General features: G+C 40.0%; 2 protein-coding genes across 2 annotated transcripts in view; one reads left to right on the top strand and one right to left on the bottom strand.

The window, feature by feature from the left end:
• Window positions 1–16266, bottom strand: part of SEMA3C (semaphorin 3C) — a 175298-nt gene extending 159032 nt beyond the window's left edge. Inside the window, exons 1-2 of the mRNA XM_063308094.1 lie at window positions 16203–16266; window positions 7817–7958 (exon numbers count right to left, since the gene is read on the bottom strand). Of these exons, the coding sequence (XP_063164164.1) occupies window positions 7817–7919 (103 nt within the window). The 5' untranslated portion in view covers window positions 7920–7958; window positions 16203–16266. The remainder of the gene's footprint in view (window positions 1–7816; window positions 7959–16202) is intronic.
• LOC134500729 (platelet glycoprotein 4-like) overlaps window positions 1–26834 on the top strand; it is a 461190-nt gene that overhangs the window by 305773 nt on the left and 128583 nt on the right. The gene's annotated exons all lie outside the window — the stretch shown is intronic.

A 26834-nucleotide genomic window follows, 5' to 3' on the forward strand; every position in this document is an offset into this window, starting at 1 on the left:
CACCCTAATCCTGTAATACCCTTACATATCATTACGCAAAACATAAAAAATAAAATAGTAAAAAAGACTGAAATCTTGTGAGGTTGCCACATCTTTTGATGTTCTAGTATTTTTGCCAAGTTGTCAAAATGTTTCAGGTGAGAATGCATACAAGTGAGCTCTTCTGAAAATTAGCACATTGAACATTTCAGCTACCTTTAAAAAAATGTATTGGGGGAGATCTGAAGCAACATATAGATTGAGGGGTGGGAGCTGAGGCCTGGACGTTCTACTGAACCCTGTAAATTTTAAGGTTTACTTGGGCAGTAATTAACTTATTCTGAAATTAGTCTATGTCTGAGGAACACTATCAATGTAGGAAACTGATGTAGGATACTTGAGAATGGCTGCTTAAATAAGATTGGTGTTAGTTTCTTCCTGAAGCACAATACTGCGATGACAGCAAAAAAACAAAGTTTCTGGATTCCACTGTTACTAAAGATCTCTAGAACATTAAATCCATCTACAACTACCAGTACTCCCAGGCAGCCAGTATAACGTTGTAACATGCGAAGTTGTATTCTTTTTTTTTTTCCCCTACCATTCCAGGATAACTGATCAAAGCCAGCTACAAGCTTTGTAGATTTTTCAGTAGTATTGTGAAACGTGGTGGTCTTACTAAATGCTTGATAATTTGTCTGCATTAAGGAATGTTGTCACCTCCAGATAACAAAGGGCTGTCATGGGGAAGAGTGTGGGGATTTATTTTCCACAGTGCCCAAGAGCAGGACAAGAACCAGTGGTAGAAACTTTACAGAGAGAGATCCAAACTCAAAATAAGGAGGAATTTCCTAACTGTGAGAGCTGCTAAACAGTAGAACAGTCTGCCTCCTGACATCATGGGTGCTCCATCTCTGGAGTTTTCCAGCAAAGGTTGGACAGTCATTTGTCTGTGATGGTTTGAAGATTCCTGTCCTGAGAAGGGAGTTGGACTAGAAGACTCCAGGGTTCCTCCCAACCCTACAAGTTTATGATTCTATGAAAAGCTGGATCTGAATTCTTGTTGTGCCCCAATACTAAGAGTGAATGAGCCCAGGATGCTTTTATCACCCAATATCAAATGAAAAAACAAAAACAAAAAACACCCACATAGTTACCAGCTCTCCATATGAACATACGTGATCCAAAATCAAGGTAAAAGTATACAATTCCTTGCAGAGATTCTGTAAGACCCTTTATTAGGGAATCCCCCTGAACCTGGAACAGGGAAACTCAAATTAAATTATCCATATCCTTGTAAAACTCATTAGATGTAATTAAGAGTCATTTTCCATGTGACCTTTCTCACAGGATTATTGTGAGGACACCTAAAGCCAGGGGTGTGCTGGGGTCAGCTCACACTAGCTTTCAAAAGCCAATTGTTAAATTTTCTGGAATTTTGCAAGCTGACTGATAGCAGAGGTGAACCCTGATGCCTAGTGCTCCAGTCAGCTGTTCCACAGCTAGTGGCATAGTAGGGTGGCAGTAATGGAGCCAGGAGAGCTGGTTCTTAAACATGTAGAGTACACCGTTGTCTAAAGCTTACTGTATTCCTTGGAAAGGCCAGCATTTAATTGTGATAAATAACCTAGTTCATTTTATGGAAGAGAAGTCCAATCCTACCTCTCAACCAATTGCCTCGTTTGGTGCTTCTCCATATTGGAATGAAACAGTAGCAGCATAAAATATTTATCTGGAGTTGAAACAGAAGGTTGTTTACATAGTGCCAGGCAGAATACGTGTCTTTTCTCTGCACATGATTAATGTTATCCATTCAGCGTTCTTTTATTCTAGCATAACTGAATGCTAGTTCTCTCACATTTTCATCAAAATGAGAGGGAAGATTTTTAAGGAGATATTTTACCATACATGTGTGCATAATAGACCATGCTAGGAAACCATGAAGCCTCAATGTTCTTGTCATCAGTACAACACACTTGAAAATACTACATCATGATGATTTTTGGAATGGCTGTTTGCCACTTCCGCATTCCAGAAGTATGGACCATGTTTGCTTCAAAGAGTCTTTCAAAGGACCGTTTCTGTGAAATAGTTCAAAGTAGCTCATATTTCTTCTTGAAAATGTAAAGAAAATTGCTCTTCCACTGGCATTTTCACATGCAAAGCTCAAATAGCGTTCAAAGCAATCTTTGAACATGGTCACAGAAATCCTGTAATTTTGGAGCAGTTAAGACAGAGTTTACTAAGACAATGCCCTCCCAGATGTGCTGGATACCAATTCTCATAATCTAGAAAGGAATAGAGTTTCTTACCTCAACCACTTCTCACTTTTCTTCCTCAACCCCCCACCCCCAGCCACTACTCCTCTTAAAAACACATCATGGACATATGTTTTGTTTAAACAATTAAATCCTATTCAGCCCTATTTTTTTAAATACTATCTCTCTATTTCTTGGGGGGAGGGAAAAGCAGATTTTTCTTCTCTTATATCATTACGGGACAAGAAAGAGGTAAAAGCTTTGGCTGAACTTCAAAGATCAGTTGTAACTGTGTTTTCCTACTTCATTATCTCACCATAGAGGTACAAAATTCAGCACACAGCTGCTTAAAATACAGTGAGCAACCAAACTTTTCCAGCCCAAAGGGAAATACTGGCCTAAGTCTAGCCTATCTAGCCTTTTATGTCTCACAAAATTGAGGCCAAGAAAAGTGCAAAGATCAAGTATCTCTCTCCAGGGTCTGACCTTGGTTGATACAATGATGCACTTATAACCATAAATCAAGATTGGTTCATAACCATTGAGGGAAGCTTCTGGGATGGTTGAGTTAAAGAGAGATAGCTAGACAGCTAAGTTAAGTCTGAGTAAGTAACTGCTTAGGATGGCACCAAAAAAAAAAAAAAGGCCCAGATCTGAAGATAAAATAAAACAAGCAGAGTTGAGATGGTAGAGAATATTTGTAGCTCAGGATTGTTGTGTTCTCTGAGCTTGATTTTCATTTGCTGATGGTTCACTACCTGCCTAGGTTGCATCTTCAGCATCTTTACTGGCCTTTATTCCCCAGTAAAGGTATAGGGGTGCAGCATTGGCTTCACTTATTGATAAATTATCTGTGGAATGTTGATTTCAAGAGAAAGATTATCTGTGTATTTTTGAAACAAATGAAGTAAGCAGGCTGATATGTGCTCCATCTGAACTTCTGCCAGCAACACACAACATCTTTTTAAAAAGTCAGCTGGAGTAATTCTGAAAATCAATGGATAATGAAGGAAATAACTTTCTAGACACTTGGGTGACAGTAGCAGCTGGAAAGCAAACACTCCGTAATTAAAATGGAAAAAAAAAGCTGCATGCGTTGACTGACAGAACGTGTTATTCCCTTGGTTCTCTTGTGTTTCTTTTTATATTGCCTTTCAATGGTTTTTTTCCCCCTCCCTTTCTCTTTACGATCTCAGCATGACACGCACGCTCTCATTCCACTTAACAAGTGGTTTGGATCATCAGCCATACAGGCTGCTCTGTGCTTTGGCAGTGGGCACTTTGAAAGATCTGCTTGAATTTGGTAATCAGAGCTAATTCCTAACATGCCCTGGAAAAAATGCAAGCACGGAATGAAATTCAAATGGAAACACTATCGGCTAACCTCACACATTATTTTCACTGAAACTCAAGTGGTACCAGCACAGCACTTACATGGTAACTGAAAGCTGACAGTTCCAATGACAGCCTCCTGGCATAAAGCCCACATGCTGTCCAAGATCTTCTACAAAGAAAAGATGCTGATGATTAGTGGTAATAGACCCAAATTATTATAAAAATGTAGAGACGACAAAAGAGAGCAGGATTTGGATACTGAACAAATTTGGAGACTGATCAGTAGATAGAGCAGTGTGCACAAATAGCAGTGTGCACAAATAAATCCAGACACCACAAAACCAGGCTCTAAAACATCTTTTGTTGTACCACACTGAAGTTGTCTTGGGCACTTAAAATCATCTCATTCTCTCTAAGCACACATTTTCAGATGAGGAGGACATCACATCTTTACATCACTTTTAGCCCCTCACACATCAGGGATGTCCACAAGGGTTGATAAAGAAGTCAGAATGTGAAACACATAAAACAGGCAAAGCATCCATTGCTCCATCAAGACCACCATCTTGACTTTTTTTTACCATACCTTATGGTTATCCTTGCAACCCATCTTTCCAACTGCAATTTAAATTGGAACTGTCAATCAAGGAAACCTTGGCTGATCCCTCCAAAACTAAGCAGGGTTGGGACTACTTAGCACTTGGATGGGAGACTGGGAAATGGGAGGGGAGGGAGAGAAACTGGAAGGAAGCAATGGGAAACCACTTCCATATTGTTTGCCAAGAATTTTACAGAGAAATGTCCAATCAGTCATCAGGAACTGAGCTTGACGTGAAGGAATCTTTGCTTTCAGCTGTTCTAGTCATTAGTGATGTTTGCAAACATTGAGATACAATGAAGCCAAACATGATTATATTCAGGAAACTGTCAGCCAACCAGTGTCCTGGTGCTGGCAAGCCTTGCTCTACATCTTTCTCTAAAGTCAAGCCTAATGATATGTTCAAAGAAATTTTACCAGATGCTTTTGTGGAACATTGTTTCTCTTTCCCCGTACAACTTCTAGTGTTGGCATGGCTGGAGCTCCTTTGCATTCTGGGAACACAGAGTTATGGAAGGGATATAAGAGCTGGAATATGGGGAGTTAGGATATAGCAAATGAAAGTGTAAACTTCACCTCCTAGTGGAAAACTCCATGACAGAGTAGTTATTGTTATCCACTACTCCCAAAAGACCCCAAAGGGATTGCTTGCCCAAGGAACCAGCAAAAAGAATCACTGTGATTTCTTGCTGGACTAGGACCTTAGTCTGGAAATATCCAAGATAAATTGTACTTAAACTGTAGCCCACCCACTCCCACCAATCTTCCTCTTGATTACTAGTGATGGTGACCTCAGGCCAGTCCCTCTCTCTCAGCCCAACTCAGTGCAATGCAGACTAGCCTCCTCATGATGCACTCCGGGCGACGTGACTTGTCACGGCTAAATAGTCTACACATCTGGCTGCTGGACCTAACAAGGATTTCCCAGCAAGAAAAAAGCAGCATAATTACCAAACTGCTATGCCATACAATTAAAAAAACCAAACCCTTAGACTTGGATAATCTGGATTGCTGAGCCTAGAAACCACCTGGGACAGCTTCCCCTAGCAAAGAATTTGCATTCCCACTTAGTTTGGGTTTTTCAAGGCAGATACCTTTCTTTCTGGAAAATCAGAATCCTTTATTATTAATCCAAAGGTAGGAACTTGCTCTTTGAGTGTACCAGATGTCCTAACACGGATACCACTTCATGTAAAAGGATGGCAAAAGAAATGTAGACCATGCATACACTGATGCCATCTGTGCAGCGTACCTGGCAAGATATGCTGAAATGCAGAGGACTTGCCTGAACCAAAGCACACACTGAAGAACCTACCCATGCAATCCAGAGAAAATTGTTTTCTTCTCCATACATCAAGTGAACCTAAAGCAAGAGATTTTCCATCTCCACTCCAAGTTTTCTATAACAGGGAAGCTGGCACTGAATCATAAGGTGATGTAGACTAAGCATTGCATGAAACACATATGTAGTTTGAAATATTGGGCAATCACTGCCAATCTAAGCCAATATGGCAGAGTGGGTGGACTGGGGAGACTCAGCTTCAAATCTCCATCCAGTTCAGAGTCTTCCTAGTTAGCAGACACTGGTTCTCTACCTCAACCTATCTCAGAGGGTTGTTGTGAGAAGGGAATTTGCCTTGACTTTCCAGAGGAAGGACAGAATTTAAAGGAAACAGATAAATATCAATCAATCCCTGACTCAGTGCCATGGAGAAGATGTTCAGGATTAGTCTTCTCTTCTACCAGAAAAAAAAAAATCAGAATAATGGATGCAATTTGCAGGAAAGCAGGTTCTGATTGAATGTTAAGGGGAAAAAAGAGTTCTCAATAACAAGAGCAGTGTCACTGTGGAAACTGAGATGCTTGGGGTGGATTCTTGCACTGAACATGTGGTTGGAAGTAATGACTTCAATGGTGTTTTCCACTTCTAGGCTTGTATGGTTCTACTATGCCCGTGTGGTGAACCATTTATTGCATTTATTTATTCTGCTCCTGTACTGGTTCCGAGCTCACAGTGCAATTGACAAAAACATCTGTAACAGTAAAACATCTGTGGTAAACATAAATAAATTCAAACAACCAATAACTAATCACAGTTACAACGCGAGGATAAATTATAACAATATTAGTGATAATGAGCAATAAATCAAATCATAACAAAAGCCAAAAAAAAAAAAAACAACCCTCCCACAATTAAATCAATGCAAGTAATTCAAAAGGAAACAACTTCCAGATTTATCCATCTTTGGTTGATAAATCAAAGTTGGCGACAATGATCATGCTCTTTGGAAAAGTTCTATCTATGATAGGTTTTGGGAAATTAAATGGAATGAAGCAAGTCTATGATCTACAAGGAGGTTATTCCAACACAGAAACAGTGCCACCTGGTCACTAGTCCTTCTTTAATGAAATTGGTGTATGACCAAAATAATTTTAAAAATGATTATATACTGTGTAGTAAATAAGCATGTATTATTAGTATTTCCCCTGTCTTCCCTTGTCCCTTCTTGTTAAGAAGGATGGTGATTTGCATTCCTGGAAAGTAGCAGGAAGGGACAGCTGCAAAACTTGATAGCAGGTAAGACGTCTAGAGTCCCATAACTCAAGCTTTTCCTCTACTGCTTCCTCACTTGTCCTTTGATTTTATCTTTCACTATAGCTCTTCACCACCTGCCCCCTCAATTCTGCTGGCTGGATCTTTGATGCTTGTCAGATTTTTTTTTTTTCCTAAAAAAGCTGGTTTGTTTGATTTGGTTTCTCCTGTTAGTTAAATTGTTTGTAGGATTTTTAACAACATACAATAAGTGTAGGAGTGCTGAGTGTGTCAGGCAAGAAAAATAGGCATTCAGCAATCCATGAGCACCCTAAGATTTTTTTTTTTTTAAGCTGAAGGAAGATTTCTCAGACATGTCCCATCAAAGGCTGCAATTGATACAGATATTAGATTAAGTCAGATTTGAATTGAAAGGTAGCTTCTCTCTCCCCTCCTCCTTCCTGGCATTTGAAGGTATGGGCTTGGAGGAGTCTTCGGTATGCATAAGATATTGTTCCTGAACTCATCAAGAACTGTTACAACAAGAAGATGGGGTGAGGTGGGGGAAATAAGATAGTGTACCTATATTGGAGTTAAAGAATTATTGTGGTTAATTGTATTTGCCAGCTGCAGAAACTGAACCCTAAATAAAGCTATGTCTCTTTAAAACCAGAAGGAACTGGTGGTGTTGCCTTCTGCCTCTGGAGGACATAATTGCCCTGATGGATCTGTCATCTGCAAAAAATGTAATTCCAGCTGAGAAGTTCATCACATCAGAAGCAGCCCAGAAAGCCACTTGAAATGCAGCTCTGCATACCTTAACAAAAACATGCACAAGTAATACAGTGATGTCTACAGTGATCACATGCGAAAACTCAAGGGCATTAAAAGGGCCAAGAGTCAAAACACTACTCCTTTAAACCTCAGGAAGTACATTCTGTAAATAGCGGTAGGAGCAGACCCAACACACAGATCCATGTATCCATTGAAAGGAAGGGAAATTAGGTTGATAAAGCTCTATTTTATTTACTGCTTCATTACTGGGAAAGAAAGAAACAAAGAAAGAAACAAAGAAAGAAACAAAGAAAGAAAGTTCTACAACTGCTTTCTTACCATTGAAGGTTAAGAACACCCTGGCCTGAGGCTGCGAGGATCCTTTTACACAGGAAGAGCAAATAAACACTCCAATCAACACCTGGAGTCTTTGAAATGTCATTATCTTAGGATGCAAATTTTAATATCCAAGAGAGAAAACCTGAAAGGGGAAAAGAGAGAAATTTTACACATTTCACAACATTCAGGGTCAGTGTGATAAGATAACACAGTAGAGTTTGACCAGAACTGATAGTTTGCATCATTCTTCCAAATCTGGCAGGGCAAGCAGTTCAAAAAAAAAAAAAATGAAACAGCAGTTCAAAAAAGCCCACAGTAAGAATTAACGTCAATTTATTCCACTAAGGATGATTCCCACCGGCTGGAAAAATTATTATGTTAAATGTCAAGGCAGAACAAAGCAAGGGCGAGCTATAAGGTTTCATGAATGAAAACGTCTTGATATTTTTAGAACTCTGTCTTTACTGTACTCTTTCCAAAATGTAAAAAGGACCTCTGCGGGTCAGAGTAACCATGACTGCCCCTTTGGGTTTATCCTTGTATAAAATTGAGAATGGAAAATGTTTGGAGAGAAAGGACGTGCGGCAGCTCTGAAGAGGCAAAACAGGAAGGCAAAAGTTGTAAGGTAGTCTTGGAATCCCCTAAGTTGTCTAGACTTCAGCTTCCAGAATTCTCCAAGCAAAATTCTTGGCCTGCAGAAAATTCTGGACATTGAAGTCCACATCTCTGAATAGCAACCAAGTTGGGGAAGGCTGGAATGATGGAATCTATGAAGTTGGAGGCAGCATAAAAATGTTCTCTCTCTCTGTCTCCCTGCTTATAGGTCATAGAGCTTCCCCACTGGGGGTGCCTTGCAAAAACCTCCAAATTTTGGAACTCTCTTTGAAAGCCCTCCTATGAAGTCAATGGATGTGTTACTAATGTAACTAGAGATGCAATTCCCCAGTCCTAGATCTTAACAGTATAAACATTAATCAGGCACTACATAGGATTGTTTGCACTGAGCTTGCATCTGGAGCAATCAGGCATTCACTGTGGCTTTGGCAAGACCAGCATTTAGCTAAACACCAAATATTCTTTCTCTGCCTGCAACAGTCTTACCAGATCAATGGCAAAGGCATAGCAGAACCACTGATCAAAGGAAAGTGACAAGTCTGAGATTGTGAACATCTCAGGAATGCTAGGAGGGAGGTATAATGAAATATTTTTATTGATCTTGTGACTATGAATTCAATGGTGAATATTAATGGACCTCAGTGATTCTACACTATAAAACAAATAGAGGAAGATGAGGCAAAAAAGGACAACAGATAAAAGGAAAATGGGCCCTATAACCCAAAGTTTCTTTTAAAAGTTGAAAAATTACAAAAGACAATGAAGATAATTGGGTAGTACCTACATTACCTAGTGAATACAATAGATCTTGACTGTTCTGAAAACATTTACATGCAGAACCATTTATTTCAATGGGACTGAAATAGAAATTATTTTGGTTGGAGCCGCCCCAAAAAACCCTTTAAGTTGAACCATCTAAGTTTGAGCAGTATCTGAAATGTCTATGGAGATTACATATATTATTTGAAAAATATATGAAATGTTTATGAACAATTCACATTCTTCAGTACTTACTGCTGATTGTTGTTTAGCCAATGTGCAAACTCCCTTCAGTTGCTATTACACATTGCACTTATGTACTTTCACATGAAAACATGCATTTATTAGTGTTCAGGGGCCAGTCAGCTACATTACCAAAATACATACCAAAATATTTAGTTCAACAAAAGGTATAGCCCTACTTCTTAAAGTTGGGAAATGGTTTGTTTTCAAAGCATTTTATGTTCAACTACAGTGTGAAGGGTATTTCAAAAGAGCAAGAAGTGTATATATAGATTGGGGGGGACGGGGAACTATTATTCATTCTCATTAAACAAAATAGAATTGAGTTTTATGCAAAAATCAAATAGCCATAGATGATGTTTATGTAAATGAAATACAACCAGGAATGTGTAGTGGCAAATTACTTATTCCCAAATGTTTATTCTTTTGTTAGTGGTTTTAAAGCTGAACTAGAACTGAAGCAGCAAATACACAGAAGTCGTTAAAATGCAGATTGAGCATGTTATGAGGAAATAATTTCAGCCATAACATGCCAATAACTTGTTGGCCTCTTCAAATTTCTCCTACTGAGAGTAATCTCAGCATGACAAAGACATTCAAATGAGCCACATATGCCAAGAATTTTTTGAATCATTGATATGACAGCCACTGCAGGAGTAGTTATGCATGATTGAACATACCAACTTAATATTTAGGGAATCCTTGGCCAAGTTGGTACCTTCTTTGTACTGGATTATGACCCTTATCATTCCTGCCAACTTCATGGAGGATTATAGGAATTTAATGCCCAACACATCTGGATGGTACTACAATAAGGAAGATTATCACAGAGATTTAAATATTACATGAGATGACCTCCATGGTGATTTTGTAATGGGGTAACTGAAAATATGATGAGGACAAGTTGATTGATGTTATCATATAACTGCGCACAAGGAGGAGACCTAAACTGTGGCAGATTGCTGGAAAGCATTTGGCTCGAGAGATCAGAAAAAACACACACCAGGCATTTCTATAAGAAGAAATGTATTCACAGAAAACATAAAACATAAACAAGTTTCCATATCCAGAAATCCTGGATAGGCACAAAAGCTTTACAAGCTCATATTTTACAAGCTCATACACATACACACATGCTCTGAGTAGTTTTGAGCTGCTGCTGCTGGGCTTAAAAACAGAAACTAAAAATTCTGTTTAGTGGCAAGCTTCCCCCCAGGCAAAGCAGCAGCTTAGGTTATATGGTCATCTTTTCACACCCAAAACAGGATACTTAAGTTTGACCTGTTCACCCTGCCAAAGTGATTTGTTACCATAGTAATTTAGTGGCTTGCTACTTGCAAACAACCAAATACCAACATAAACTAGGTGTAATTCACCTATTTTACAGGAATTCACTGGAGTTGGGAAAAAGATACACAGATCACAAGGAGTTCCACTGAGAAAACAACATTTAAATTGCTGCAATTGCTTCTGAAAGCAGTTTGAATCATATCATCTGGAAATGAGTAGATTATGTAACAGTAAATGAATGTAGATGAAAAGAGAAAATGAAAAAAGGTGTTGTATTGGCTTTGCATTTTTGCATAAAACTTCCTGGATTCAATGACCAATCATTAATTCTTGAATTCTCAGCTGAATGTCCCTCCCAATGTGGTAAAATTAATGTCACGTATAATTCTCCTTGTTTCCCTTTCATGGCAATGCTAAAAGACATCCAGAAGGGGAAACATTTAAGGCTGTCACAAAAGGAGGCGTTTTTCCTTTTTCTCTTGTTCCCTTTCCACAAACTTCAATCCCTTTGAAAAGTGCCTTCTTCCAATTGTTGTGACGTCTCAGAAGTCTGATTGGATCTAGTCCTATATTGGCATCACAAAACACTGATTTAGAAACCTCCCATTGTGTTCCTCTAAGAAGAAAAGGGCAAGAAACACTTCCAAACACCAGTTCAGCTTTGTGACCCCAATATATTAAGAGGATCCAGCCATACTCTTGAAACCAGGTTGATAACTCCCAACTAGCTAGGATCACATAGCTCAGTAGAAACTACCCTGATCAAAATCAGCTAAAAAGCAAGCACAGCATGCAAAGGTTCACAGACAACCTTTTTCTGCACTTAAGTTAAATGGGTTGCAGATGAATCTTTGGTGCAGCCTTACACAAAGTTGCCCTCTTCAGAGTGGAACAGGTAAGTATAAGAAGAGTTCTACAGGGATTATACATAAATTGCCTTCACTTCATCCCTACAGAGGCAGAGATCTAAATCAGACATATTCTCCATAAACCTGCCTTCCACAATCTGGTGCCTTCCAAACGTAGTGATGCTAGAAATACTTGAATCTTCAGCCAAATAGATTGCAACACATCTATAAAGCTATGGATGGTTGTCATAAATCATGTGAAACTCAAACAAATATTGTTCACAGTGGAATTCTGGGTGATTTTAATTTGAAGTTAGTTCTTCTTTCTCTTCTTCTCTTTTCCCTTTCCTGAAACCAGTTAATATATTTAATCTGATATAGTGTTCCCTTTCTCCAATTATTATTCAAACTCTGGCCATTCAGTCATTCATGTGTTCAATACCTTGTCACTGAAATACAAGATTCTGCTTTGTGTAGAGCCATGCAAATATCACCTTGCTCCTTCCGTGGTACAATTCCAACACCTGATGTCCAACCAAATTTCCACCTCCACTGGATCCCCCTTAGTCACTCTTGTTAAAGTGAACACTCTCATGGGCCAGGACTGGCATGATGAGAATGGGATACAGATCAACACTTTGTTTTTTGTTGACATTTAGGGTATAATAAAACTTTAATCTGAATTAATGGGAGGAGCTAATTTAGGCTTTCAGACTGAAGTACTATTGTTTCATAATTGGTATTAAACGTTCCTAGTTGGGCATATGTCATGCATCCCATACCTCCACAAAAGTTGTGAATATTAAATTGTTACTCAAATAGGACATTAGTGCAACTTCACATATCCATGTGAGCAAAGATACTATATGTGGGAACTCATAGCTCCAAAATAAATAGTTGAAGTGCTCAAAGGTTCATACCATATGTTATATAGTATGATTGCCACCTTTATCTCTGCTTTTATATCTGCCAAATATTATACTTCCTACAGTGGCAAAAGCAAAGCCAAATATTTAATTCTCCTATAATCTTCCTATTGCATGTACTTTATGCAACTTCCATATTGCATTCAATTACATTCTACTAGGATTTGTTGTTTATTCGTTTAGTCGCTTCCGACTCTTCGTGACTTCATGGACCAGCCCACGCCAGAGCTTCCTGTCGGTCGTCAACATCCCCAGCTCCCCCAGGGGCGGGTCCATCACCTCTAGAATATCATCCATCCACCTTGCCCTTGGTCGGCCCCTCTTCCGTTTGCCTTCCACTCTCCCTAGCATCAGCATCTTCTCCAGGGTGTCCTGTCTTCTCATTATGTGGCCAAAGTATTTCAGTTTTGCTTTTAATATCATTCCCTCAAGTGAGCACTCTGGCTTTATTTCCTGGAGTATCGACTGGTTTGATCTTCTTGCAGTCCAAGGCATGCTCAGAACTTTCCTCCAACACCACAGTTCAAAAGCATCGATCTTCCTTCTCTCAGCCTTCCTTATAGTCCAGCTCTCGCAGCCATATGTTACTACGGGGAACACCATTGCTTTAACTATGCGGACCTTTGTTGTCAGTGTGATGTCTCTGCTCTTAACTATTTTATCGAGATTGGCCATTGCTCTTCTCCCAAGGATCAAGCGTCTTCTGATTTTCTGACTGCAGTCAGCATCTGCAGTAATCTTCACACCTAGGAATACAAAGTCTTTCACTGCTTCTACATTGTCTCCCTCTATTTGCCAGTTATCAATCAAGCGGGTTGCCATAATCTTGGTTTTTCTGAGGTTTAGCTGCAAGCCAGCTTTTGCACTTTCTTCCTTCACCTTCATCATACAACTCCTCAGTTCCTCTTTGCTTTCAGCCATCAAAGTGGTATCATCTGCATATCTGAGATGGTTAATGTTTCCTCCAGCGATTTTAACTCCAGCCTTGGATTCCTCAAGCCCAGCATGTCGCATGATGTGTTCTGTGTACAAGTTGAATAGGTAGGGTGAGAGTATACAGCCCTGCCGAACTCCTTTCCCAATCTGAAACCAGTCCGTTGTTCCGTGGTCTGTTCTTCCTGTTGCTACTTGGTCGTTATACAGATTCTTCAGGAGGCATACAAGATGACTTGGTATCCCCATACCACTAAGAACTTGCCACAATTTGTTATGGTCCACACAGTCAAAGGCTTTAGAATAGTCAATAAAACAGAAATAGATGTTTTTCTGAAACTCCCTGGCCTTTTCCATTATCCAGAGGATATTGGCAATTTGGTCCCTAGTTCCTCTGCCTTTTCTAAACCCAGCTTGTACATCTGGCAATTCTCGCTCCATGAACTGCTGAAGTCTACCTTGCAGGATCTTGAGCATTACCTTACTGGCATGTGAAATGAGTGCCACTGTTCGATAGTTTGGACATTCTTTAGTGTTTCCCGATACACCAAGGAATTATCCTCCCCCCCTCCACATACAGGCAGGTTTTCTCATCCTTGAATACAACTAACACCTTCTTGGAAAATATTAACTCCATCTTGCAAATAATTTCCCACTTGATAGCCACAATGATGTCATACCACCTCACAAATGATGTCAATTATGTAAGTTGCATAACGATATCACAGCTCCCAAAATATCACTTCCCACCATGCTCCCCATGTGGATGCTAGGCACAGATAGCCAATAACCTAATTATGATGCCTGCAGCTAATACTGTAACAAGACCAATAATTTTGACAGTAATTTTCACAGATTACTTAACAGCAAGAAATAAATTTGGGAGGAAGCATTTGAGGTGAAAGGTTCACAACCTCATGGTCAATTTTGGTCAACTAGTAGTCACACATGATGCTTCATTCAAAAAAGAAATGCACCAAGTCGCTTGAAGAAATTAGTTCATCATATCCATTTCTCATTTTATGTAGCCAGTTATTCAGTGCCCACAGCAGTATGGAGAATTTAAGTTGTTAATGTGGAAATTTTGTGTTACCTTCTCTAGATGGTTTTGGACACTGCACCACAGTCTGTTCTGATTATGGCTAAATATGATCTCCACTGGGGTTTGTAAACCATGGTTAACCATGGCTTCTATATAAACCAGTTATTTCACATAACCATTGTTTAAACAGAAGAGTGACTTATAATCTATGACACAATGTATTTATGGGTGGGGATATGAAGTCACACTCAATGTCTTGTTAATTTCCCACACTCTAGAGTTGACATAAATAAGGCATCCACTTTAGGTAGAATGTATTCACGTTAATTTAATCACCACCCTGAGTTATTTACGAAAATAATAAAGGCAGGATAGAAAATAATATAAGTAAATAAATAATTTCCACAAGTACAGATACATGGCACAAAAACCTGGGAAATAGTAACACCTTGCACTTTTGAGATCTATTTTCATGGGGGGGGGGGTGATCTCTTCAATTCAGCCCTTCATTATTTCTAATTTACCCAACTTCCACCCACAATCCTTTTTGCAAGAGAGGAAATGCCATTAACACTCAATAAAATGCTTTTGTTCGACTTAAATAGCCGATCAGTGGAATGAGTATTCCACCACTGTAGAATGCATTCTTTCAATACCACAGGAAGAGAAATAACCAAAGTTTTGCCATGGAATTTTATTCAGAGAGAAATTAGACTCACAGCCCATACAATGTCTCCGTGCATTTCCCCATTTATACCAATTTAAACTAAACTTAAAATGAACAGAAACTTTTTTTCCCCAATTATTTGGGATGATTTTTAGATTGACACTGTTTTGCTGCCTGGCCCCTGCCAATCAAATCTCATTTGGTCATTTAAACAACAAAACAAGTGAACAGGTGCGCCTCCCCCGAACACCCTTACACCTGTGCTAGTTGAAATCAAAAGGGTCAACTCTTACTCTTGAGAAACTGAGGACAGAGTTACCTGGGGAAATTCAGAGCATCTATGCACTTTTCCAACAAGCAATCGATTTTAAGACCGATAACAAAAAATAAAAAAATAAAAAAATGCCGCCCTTCATACTTGAAATTTGTGGGGCATACCACCAAGGAGATACGTACCTGATCAGGCACCACGTGCAAGCCCGTGTTATTATTTTTAAGCCCCACTAAACGCCACGTGGATTAGAAAAAGGAAATAGGCGTTTTGCAACAGCATTGTTTTTTTTCTTTTGCACCCAGCAAATCGACCTGCTTTAATTCGCCAAGCAGCGTTTCCGCGTTGTGTTTAAAGTCAGTCCTGCCCCGTCCCTTCAAAACCTAGGCAGAAAAATAAGCTCGGTTGTCTGAACGGGACGTGATCCCCACCGGCCTGGAAGAGGGACCCGGAGGAGCCCGTGTCAAAACGCCGGGGACTCAGTCGCTGGCGGAGAAGAGATCAGATCCGCACTCCCGAAAGCGGCCAACGCGCATTAGCAAAGAGACGCTGTTTGGGTAAGTTGGGGGTTTAGTGCGTATGTATGTACGTATCTCCAGCTGAAAGGGAAAGCCTACGGCAGGTGTAGTGAGCGATATTCTTCCAGAAGGAGGAATAAAAGATTCAATTGCAAGGGGGATCAATTCAGCTGCTGGGCTGGCGGGCACATTTATTCCTCCGAAACAAGAGGTTAAAATGTGATCTCCTTTCGGACATATCAATTCATGAAAAGGAACTCGGGATGGTACTCACCACGCCGCTGACGGATTCAGCAACGAAGCGCCGCAAGAAATCTCCTCCTTTGGGGAGAAAGGCAACTTTAAGATAGAAGAAGAAGAAGGGGGAAAAAAATCCCGGCGCTTGAAATCACTTTTTAGGCAGGCTGCAGATTCCCAGGGCGGGGGAGAAGGAGGGGGGAAATCCGATCTTTGGAGCAGCCGCTTTTCAGGTGCCACCAGGAGCCTCCTTCGCCTTGTGGAGCGCCTAGACGAGGGAAGCCGGAATGGAAAGTCGCTCCAATTACGCCCGCCCCGGCGTCTCCGAGCCCTCCCCGGGTCCGCCTTCGCTCCAGCAGCGGCTCCACCGGAGTCCCGAAGACATCCTTGGCGGAGCGAATGGGAGGGCGGGCGCGCTCGTAAATAACCGGGGAGGCCACACCTCCGAGGGAGGGACGGGCAGACGGACGGACGGACGAGGCCGAAGGAAGGCGCCGGGCGAGCTGGCCGCGAAAGGCAGGTGAGGGACAGACGGAGCCCAGAGGGACTCGGGAGAGAGCCGGTCCCGTATGACACGAAGGCTTCCCTCTGGTCCTCTCTCCTTGCTCGAGGACCTCCCCCACCTGCACCCCGCTGCCCTTCCGGCCGTACCATCCGGCGAGTCCGTAAGAGGGAGCTTTCGCTGCTCGTTCTATTCTTTCCGTATAGATGCCTTAGAAATTATAGCCCGCCTTTCCTGTTGGAGCGCCAGGCGGCTTGTGAGGGATCCCCGTCCATTTTGTCCCTGCGGTATCAGCGCTACGAGGTCGGGCTGAGGGGGAGCGAATTCCTGCCCCAAGGTCTCCTCAGCGAGTTTCCAGGGCTGAGGATCGACGTGAAGCTGGATTTGTTGGTGCCAGTCCAACATCTTCACCACTCCATCATTGGGTCCCTGTGCTGGGATAAGCTGTGGTTTGTCTAACAAGCCACAATGGCTGGGTTCGCAATTGGTCTCGCTGGCCAGTTGTGAGATTTGTATTTTCATTATTTTTCTGAACAAATGATACCTTCCCAACCTATTCCCTTGAGGTTTTATCCATCTCAATGCCATAATTTCTAATTTTGGATAGGGGACATCTAGTTACACAGCAGTGGGGGAATGGACTGTGTACATGTTTAGAGCACTTTACTCTTGGCTGACTTGAGTTTTCTTTCCTGGCTGTTCTTATGCTATAAAAACAGGTGTTGGGTTCAATTCCAGTGAGATCTGACTCATGTGAACTATAGTGCAGAAAAGAAAAGGCAAGGAATTAAATCCATTTATTGTCTCTAACGGGCCTTAATCTGTTCAGTTGCACTGCAATAAGTCTTTATGAAACACAATTACCAGATTTCCAGTTGTACTATGACAGTGTCTGTATCATTCCTTTAAAAAGTAAGTTCCATGTTCCCCGCTTCCCTCATCCCAGTGTTTTACTCTCCTCTCTTTGTTACAAGTCAAAAGAAGAAGTTTTAATTCTAATTAAAAACCATTGTAGATCTTCTAATTATTTGTAAACTCCATGGGTGCTGTTAAAAGAAAAATATCCAAGACTTGAGTTTAAAGCAGAACAAGACTGCAATATATTGCAAATCAGTAGATGTCAGTGCCTAGTGGAAAGAAAGTACATGAATGGAAGATTTGCTTATCTTAGGAGACCAAATCTTAAAACTTGTTTGGGCTAGTAGTAAAATGTTACTTGTTATCTGTAAAAACTGTTTGCTCTTGCTGGGATTCATAATGTGTTGAGTGTTTAAACAATTCTGAGGACTTTCACTAATAGAAATGTCCCTGTAGATACCTAGTATCAATAAAGATTTCAGTGAGGTTACTTATTAACCAATTGGTTATAATTTTAAATATGCGCATATTTTATTTTTTTTAAAAAAATATATTACAATACTATTTTATTGTTGAAGTATTAAGGTATTTTATAGGTATAATACTTTATCAAATTAGTCAACCAGCTTTTGGGAATCTTAACATTATGCTTTCAATGTATATACTTAGTTAATATAAAGTAGCATTATAACTTAGTGAATTGGACCTACATACATCAGTTCCTATTTTCCTGTATATTATTGTACTCCTGTATACTTTATTTACTGTCATTTGATAGGAACTTTTTGCTGTATTTTTATTTGGGATTTATCACTTTAATTATGCAAGTGTATATTGTGTACAATTAAAGGCAGTTCATTCATTCACTGAGAGACAGTGTGATAACATGGAAGCTGTAACCAACAATTTTGGGGGGCAGGGGTCAAAAGTTAAAATGCCAGCTGTGACCCCATGATTGTACATGTGTGTGCTGTCAGTGCATGTACAAAAGGGGCTGAGTTTGAGACACATAGTTGCAACCCTGTCTTAACTTTTTGCACACACACACACACACACACACACACACGTGCTCCTGGATCGGTAGAAAGAGACTTCAAGACTTCAATGGCCCATTCCATTGAAGAGTTGTAGGTTTTTCAAATTTGTCAAGTGTATAATTTATGCTGATACTTCTTTCAAAATGGGGATCTGAATAAAGCTGACTTCTCTCTATTGTTCTCACACATTTCCACAAATGCTTATTTCTAGCCAATTATCTCGCAGTAGCCTCAGTTTGATGTTGAACTGCAATGTTACATGCTACTTAAATATTGAGTCCAGCCCTTCTTTCATTTACACTGAATTCTTGCTGCTTCTCAAAAGAGCAGCTTGTGACTAATCCGGCACACATCATAACTGGGTTACTATTTTGGTCAGTGTGAAATACCTTGGATTGATTTCTAGAAGCAAGCAACCACAGTCTGGGCAGTTCAAATTTGCAGATATGCCATATAGTGACTCAACATTTCCCTGCTGTATGTAGACGGATACGCGAATGTAATAAATATTCATAGATGCAAGTCACAGGTTGGTGTTGCAATATTTAAAGGATAAACTTTAAACCAGCTGCATTGGTCTATCTAAGCATTTTATAGTTAAGAGAACTGCATATTTTGCGTTGCATCTCTAGAACAAATGTGACTTGGAAGCAATTCTTTTTTTTTTCCCCTTTCTCATTTAGAGGGCTGGGATTTAGCCCCCCCCAGCATCATTTTTTGTTGTTTGTTTTTAATGTTTGACAAAATCAGATATCTGTTGCATATTTTTGAGATGTATTTCAGTCCTTAGAAAAGAGATGCTATGTCCTTACAGCTTTCCAAAAAATTGCAATATGGGAGCAATGTATCAAGAAGAGGATGTCTAACAGCTTAAGATGAAGTGTTTGTATGCCTCCTTGTGTTCACAAACTGAAGTCTTAAGACTACTGTTCTTATAATTCGCTCTTATAGGAACGTACGGATGTTCAGCCCTTTGGATGTTCACAAAAAGAGATGGAGACATAACTTCTCCACTCGTTGATACCCTGCAAGTAGAATTTGGAGGTATTCTGTCCCCAACCTGCAGGGAACATTGAGTCTTCTAAACCAATAGCTCTTGACAGATCTGTCATCCATGAATTTGTCCAATTTCCTTTTAAAGCCACCCAAGGCCATCACTGTGCCTTGTAGTAATAAATTCCACAGGTAAACTCTGCATTGTGTGAAGAAGTATTTTCTTTTGTTTGTTTGAAATCTACTTCTAATCAGTGTCATTAAATAACCCCTAGTCTTTGCCAAATTGCCAATATCCGCTGGATAATGGAAAAAGCCAGGGAGTTTCAGAAAAACATCTATTTCTGTTTCATTGACTATTCTAAAGCCTTTGACTGTGTGGACCATAACAAATTGTGGCAAGTTCTTAGTGGTATGGGGATACCAAGTCATCTTGTATGCCTCCTGAAGAATCTGTATAATGACCAAGTAGCAACGGTAAGAACAGACCATGGAACAACGGACTGGTTTAAGATTGGGAAAGGAGTATGGCAGGGCTGTATACTCTCACCCTACCTATTCAACTTGTACGCAGAACATATCATGCGACAAGCTGGGCTTGAGGAATCCAAGGCTGGAGTTAAAATCACTGGAAGAAACATTAACCATCTCAGTTATGCAGATGATACCACTTTGATGGCTGGAAGTGAAGAGGAACTGAGGAGCCTTATGATGAAGGTGAAAGAAGAAAGTGCAAAAGCTGGCTTGCAGCTAAACCTCAAAAAAACCAAGATTATGGCAACCAGCCTGATTGATAACTGGCAAATAGAGGGAGAAAATGTAGAAGCAGTGAAAGACTTTGTATTCCTAGGTGCGAAGATTACTGCAGATGCTGACTGCAGTCAGGAAATCAGAAGATACTTAATCCTTGGGAGAAGAGCAATGACAAATCTCAATAAAATAGTTAAGAGCAGAGACATCACACTGCCAACAAAGGTCCGCATAGTTAAAGCAATGGTGTTCCCCGTAGTAACATATGGCTGCGAGAGCTGGACCATAAGGAAGGCTGAGAGAAGGAAGATCGATGCTTTTGAACTGTGGTGTTGGAGGAAAATTGTGAGAGTGCCTTGGACTGCCAGAAGATCAAACCAGTCCATACTCCAGGAAATAAAGCCAGAGTGCTCACTTGAGGGAATGATATTAAAAGCAAAACTGAAATACTTTGGCCACATAATGAGAAGACAGGACACCCTGGAGAAGATGCTGATGCTAGGGAGAGTGGAAGGCGAACGGAAGAGGGACCGACCAAGGGCAAGGTGGATGGATGATATTCTAGAGCTGATGGATCCGTCCCTGGGGGAGCTGGGGGTGTTGACGACTGACAGGAAGCTCTGGCGTGGGCTGGTCCATGAAGTCACGAAGAGTTGGAAGCGACTAAACGAATAAACAACAACAAATTCTTTGCATTTTGAGAAGGAAACAAACCAATCCTTGTCCACTTTCTCCATGCCATGCATGATTTTATACACAATCATGTTTCCACTCTATCCCATAAGAAGATGTATCTGGGAAAGAAAATGGATAGTTTGAAAAGGAAAATAGATGTTTCCAAAATATTGCCAAACAAGAACAAATGAACAATCAAAGAAGCAATTATCATCTTCCTCATTAAACTAATAAATAGTTAGGAAGAAGGCAATAGGAGAACTCTTGCCCTAATTATTCAATGATAAATGACAGCCAAGGTACACATATCCAGTTTCCAAGATTCTGTAGGTGAACAATATTTTTTTTTTCCTTACAATAAACCCACCCATTCAGAATCTGTGTGAGAATCCTGTGTTCTTGATTGAGCTGCTGTAAGAGGTTTAATAATACAGGTTCACCACCCTAAGGGGACACCTCTGAAAGTGTGTTTTCCTGGAAGGTCTCAATTGCACAAGAGACAACAATAATATAATTTTATATTCATATTTACACAAGTGAAGACCTTCAATTTTCTTTTAATTGCATTGCAACAGTTACGTATTACTATTAAATCAAGTATCAAGTTACAGGAGTTCAAATTTGTGATGTCTTCTCTTAATGCAAACAAGGATCAGGCTGGTGAGAAAAGTGAAATGGGGGAAGTTTTAATGGGATTCTGAGATTGAAGATTTTACACTAGATGGTCAATGTCAATGGAGATGACCAGGGTTTCATCTTATCAAGTTATCTGAGATTAGTCTGAGTCTGAGAGTCCTGAGGAAACTGGGTTGTCTTTTGTGTCAGTGCCCCGCTTCTCAGCTGGATCCCTGCCCCTTGTGGTTGGTTAGGTCCTGCCACAAGGTGGTAGGAGGTTGGATCGGAACAGTTGCCAATCCTTTGGGTGAGGGTTGTTTCTATCTCCTCTGAAAAAGGACATGGTGTACTCTTCCTCAAGAAGCTATCACTTGATGCAACTATTTTGGGTGACTTTAGACCAGTTCCTAATCTCTCCTTTTTGGGAAAGGTGGTAGAAAATGTGGTAGGTGCAGCAACCTCAGAGGACCCTGGAAGAAACATTATCTTGACCAATCAGGGTTCAGCACAGAAAATGCTTTGGTCACATTTGTTAAGGTTATGGGGAGAGTCCAAGACCAGGTGGAATGGTCCTCCCTGACTTCTCAGCAGCTTTTGAAAGCTTCATCTATGATCTTCTTTTGGATTGTCTCTGAGGGATTGGAGTGGGGCACATCATTCTTCAGTGGTTTATTTCTTAAGTGGTCAGTTGCAATGGAGGGAGGGGGAGGATGAGAAATTTGCCTAGATATCTCTATTCTGAAGAGTTTCCCAGAGGTCTCTATTCTCCTCATTTCTCTTTCATACCTGAAGGAAGAGGTCATCTATCCACCCCATGCTAAACAGGTATGGTAGAAGTGCTTGGACACCATCAGGATCTGGATGGGAAAGAACAGACTTCAACTGAATCCCTCCAGGATGGAGTGGCCTTTGGGCCTGTGGGTCAAATAATTCCAGAGTAGCACAATCTTTGGCTCTGAACAGAGTTGTATTCCCCCATTCAGAGGTGGTTCACAATTTGGAGCCCTCCTTGACTCATATGTGTTGCTTGTGGAGGTGGCAACTTTGGCCAGGAGTGATTTACACAGGTATTGTAGGAAGATGACCTTGATAGAAATAGGCAGGAACCATTGCCTGGGCAAAAGGGGCTGAAACATTTTTAAGTGCAAAACATTCAGAAGCTGCTCAAATAGATACCTCCCTAATTCACTGAATTATAAGGAGGAGGAGGAGCTACATCACAAGCAGGCACAATTGTGTTGTTATAGCCAATTTCAATCAGAGCAGTTTTAGCCTCCCTGTAGAGTTGGTTTCCTGGTCTGGTCCACCTAGTGGGGCTGACAGGTACATCTTGTGTACCAGTTGCACCATTTCTGGACTGAGAAGCTTTGCTCAGCCACTTATGCCCAAGTCACCTCCCCTTCAGTTTACTGTAACACACTCTGCATGGGGCTACCTTTGGAAAGCATCCAGAAGCTACAACTGGTAGCCTGGACAGCGATAGGCATTTCCTGTTGTATTTGGGTAACTCCACTTTTCAGGAGTTGTGTTAGCTACCAGTTGGCTTCTGGGTGTGATTCATGGTGTTGATTGCTACCTTTAAGGTGCTACATGGCTCCAGATCTAGTTGCCTATGGGACATCTTCTATAATCTGCCTGTCAAGGCCACCTCCCATCAGGTCCCATTGATCCAAGTATAAGACTTAGACACATCTTTTAACACAACCCCCATGCTTTGGAACTGCCTCTCTACAGAGATCCAGTCACCCTCTTTCTTCCTGTACTTGAAGAGTGCAGTTAGTAGCAGATGTGTTGGCAGATGGACAACTTCATCTTTAAATCTCTTCTGATGCTGTTAGGATTTCCATTTTTTTCCCCCAGTGTGTTCATTTTTATTCATTGTTGTGTGTGGGGGGAGTTATGATGTTCTGGTTGTTAGCCACTCAGAGCCTTTGAGAATAAGCAGCATATAATATAGTAAAAAAAAAAAAGCATGAGAGCTGGCATAGCAGAATTCAGAACCAATTTCTGGACTTCTTCATTTACTTCATAGATGAAAGTAACTAACGCTCCACTCCATGATCAGTAACAGATGAAGCATCCATACACTTATTAAGTGCCATCACTTTTTCATAGCTGTGTGCTTTCACTTTATATGCAATTTTATATAAAGTGAAAGCACACTGCTATCAAAAGGTGGCACTTAAAACATAACGTTTTGAAAGGAAGATTAAAAACTAATACAAACTAATATATAGTAAGGAAGAAAAAAGAAAAAGAAAGAAATCAAAGAGAAAGCTAAAAGTGAAAGAAATGAGGAAAAAAGCAAAAGAAAAATAGAAAAGAAAAAAAAAGATGCAAAGAAGGGGCTTCCAATATTCTTTACAGCAGTTATAAGTACAATTATATTTTAACCTCTGTCTCTAAAGTACTTTTTTTTTTTTTTTTTGCCATTCTCAATTCAAGAGTGGCCCATTAAGGACCACTCATAAGTCACTCTGCATGGTCGTCCCCAGAGATTCTATACAATTAAATTGTTATCTTCATACTAAATAAAGAACTGAGAAGTACAGGTATGTGAATCATGAACATTCCTGTCCATTTACTATGCATTACTAAAGCATAGGGTTTTTTGTTTTGTTTTGTTTTGTTTTTTGGCAAGCAGGGTGGGGTAAATTTCTACTTTAAAAAATTCTATAATGATTTATGTTTGCAGCAGCTCATAGCATATGCATTTGTGCATTTTTTCCTTAATAATATGCAGTTATATTAATATAATAAGGGACGCGGTGGCGCTGCGGGTTAAACCGCTGAGCTGTCGATCGGAAGGTCGGCGGTTCGAAACCGCGCGGCGGGGTGAGCTCCCGTTGCTCGTCCCAGCTTCTGCACACCAAGCAGTTCGAAAACATGCAAATGTGAGTAGATTAATTGGTACCGCTTCGGCGGGAAGGTAACGGCGTTCCGTGAGTCATGCTGGCCACATGACCCGGAAGTGTCCTATGGACAACGCTGGCTCCAAGGCTTTGAAACGGAGATGAGCACCGCCCCCTAGAGTCGGACTCGACTGGACTTTACGTCAAGGGAAACCTTTACCTTTACCTTATATTAATATAAATTGCCCAAGAACTTTTTTTTAAGTGAAAATTACCCTGCTTTCATTTTTTGACATAAATTTCCTTAATGTAGTCTTTTGCAAATGGAAATTCCCTGGTGTAAACTCTTTTTTAAATGTAGCTAGAACCGATTGCACATCATTTTAAGCAGTACATAATTTTTAGGGGTGTGTGTATGTGTATGTGTGTATGTATGTGTGTGTGTATTCTATTTGGGGAAAAATGAATGCTAATAGACTTTGATATCAAAGTTTAGCCCAAGATTCAGTGGCAAAGGGACATTAAGAACTTTTTACCATCTATGCTTTGGAATGTATTATTTATTTAAAAATATTGTTTTATTGTATTATAACTAGTATTTATTCTTGTTTTATTGTAAACCACCCAGAGTCGCTCCTTGAGTGAGTGACTAAATTTGAAATATAAATAAAATAAGCAGCAGAATAGATTATTAGGAGAAAAAGAGGAGGGGGAAAAATAACCCACAGACTAGAATCTGTCTGAAAAGACCCCAAAATAGACTGCAATGCTCTTCTATTCAAGGCATGGCTGAGAATTCTGGGAATTGAAGTCCACATATGTACAGCTGCAAAGCCTGGAAAGACTGATTTAGTCCATCCCCTATTAGCCAGGGAATGACTAGATCTCTACATATCAGTTAAGTAGCTAACAGAGTTAGACAAACTAAGAACAAATTATTTCTCCGTTGCCTTTGTAGTGGGTTCCTCCACTGGGCAACAAGTTGAATTAAATGATCTGTAAGGCCATTTCTAACCCTTACAACCTATAATTCTATGAATACGAGATTTCAAGGAAAGCTCACATTTATAAACCTTGATTAGAATTTAAAGGGCAGGCATTTAACACCCTTTTCCAATTAGCCTTCGCACCACATCTTTTGACTTTTCATTTCACTTTCTTGACTCTAGTAGACTACAATTCTCTACAAACAAATTTGTAGGATAACAGACTTTTGATTCTATTCAAAGTGATTTGAATTTAAAATCAAATTACCATATCTTAGGACCAGTGTGAAGAAGCTGGTGGTAATACAGAGCATCAGTCAGGTCTTTTTTTGAAATCCTGGAGATTTTGTGTTACATGTCAACATAGACAATTTTGCAAGTGAATGATGGAAGAAGTTATAAACTATCTCACAGACTATAAGTTTATTAATTATGGCTACATTAAAATAACATTCCAATAGCCAGCCAAATATACTATGATATCAAAAAATTGAAGGTTTATAGAGATTATGCTAAAGACTGTAGTTGCAAACATTGGCTTAATTTTTAGTGATTCTGCAAACAAGCAGATCATATCTTTGGAAAAAAGTAATCTATTTTAGTTTATTGTCTGGGAGAGAGAAAAAAGAGAACAACATGGAAATATGTTACAAAGAGTGGGGGAAGATAAAGGGAATGGCTGATCATTCAATTCTTATTTCCAACCCTGCCTACTCCTTGGTTAAGCTGCCCCTTTAATTCACAACCAGTTTTCCTACAGATTATTCCAAAGGGAATGAGATCCTTAAAAATAAAGATTTATCCATTCCCAGTCTACATATAGATCATTTTTACCTACACTGAAGCTCCTGAGTATCTGGAAGATACTGGAAAAATGAAAGTGGTAACACCTATGCCAAACCCATTGGTGATTCCCAAGTTAAGAAGAAGAAATGTCAGCAAATGGCACCACAAAATGATTGTGTGATATTTGAAACAACCATCCAGACCAATTAGTTTCATGACCAGCACTATAAATAGGAAGAAAGAGGCTCACATTAAAATATGAAAGGGTTAAAATCAAGGCCTATTCATAAAAAAAGCTCAGAAACATTAAAGTGGGTGTTAATTCTTTTTATGTCTCAATAATTAGCTATATTCTATTTACAACATGCAGAAAATGTTAATTTTCCTGGAAGGATGTCAAAATACACATTTGTTGTCCTCTTCCCCCCTCCCCCTTTACTTTTCTTCTTCAAAAATGCTAACTTCCTTCTTTACTTTGGCAAACTTTGGAGTAACAATCTGTTCCTTCTAAAAGATAAAGCCAAGATTGTTCGGTGTTATCTGTAACCCTTGCTATTGTTCATATTCTTCAAATTTACTCCTCTGCCTGGCTCATGGAATTCTGGTTCAGTTTCT

Source organism: Candoia aspera, chromosome 7, assembly GCF_035149785.1.
Source record: "Candoia aspera isolate rCanAsp1 chromosome 7, rCanAsp1.hap2, whole genome shotgun sequence".
NCBI classification, from domain to species: Eukaryota; Metazoa; Chordata; class Lepidosauria; order Squamata; family Boidae; genus Candoia; species Candoia aspera.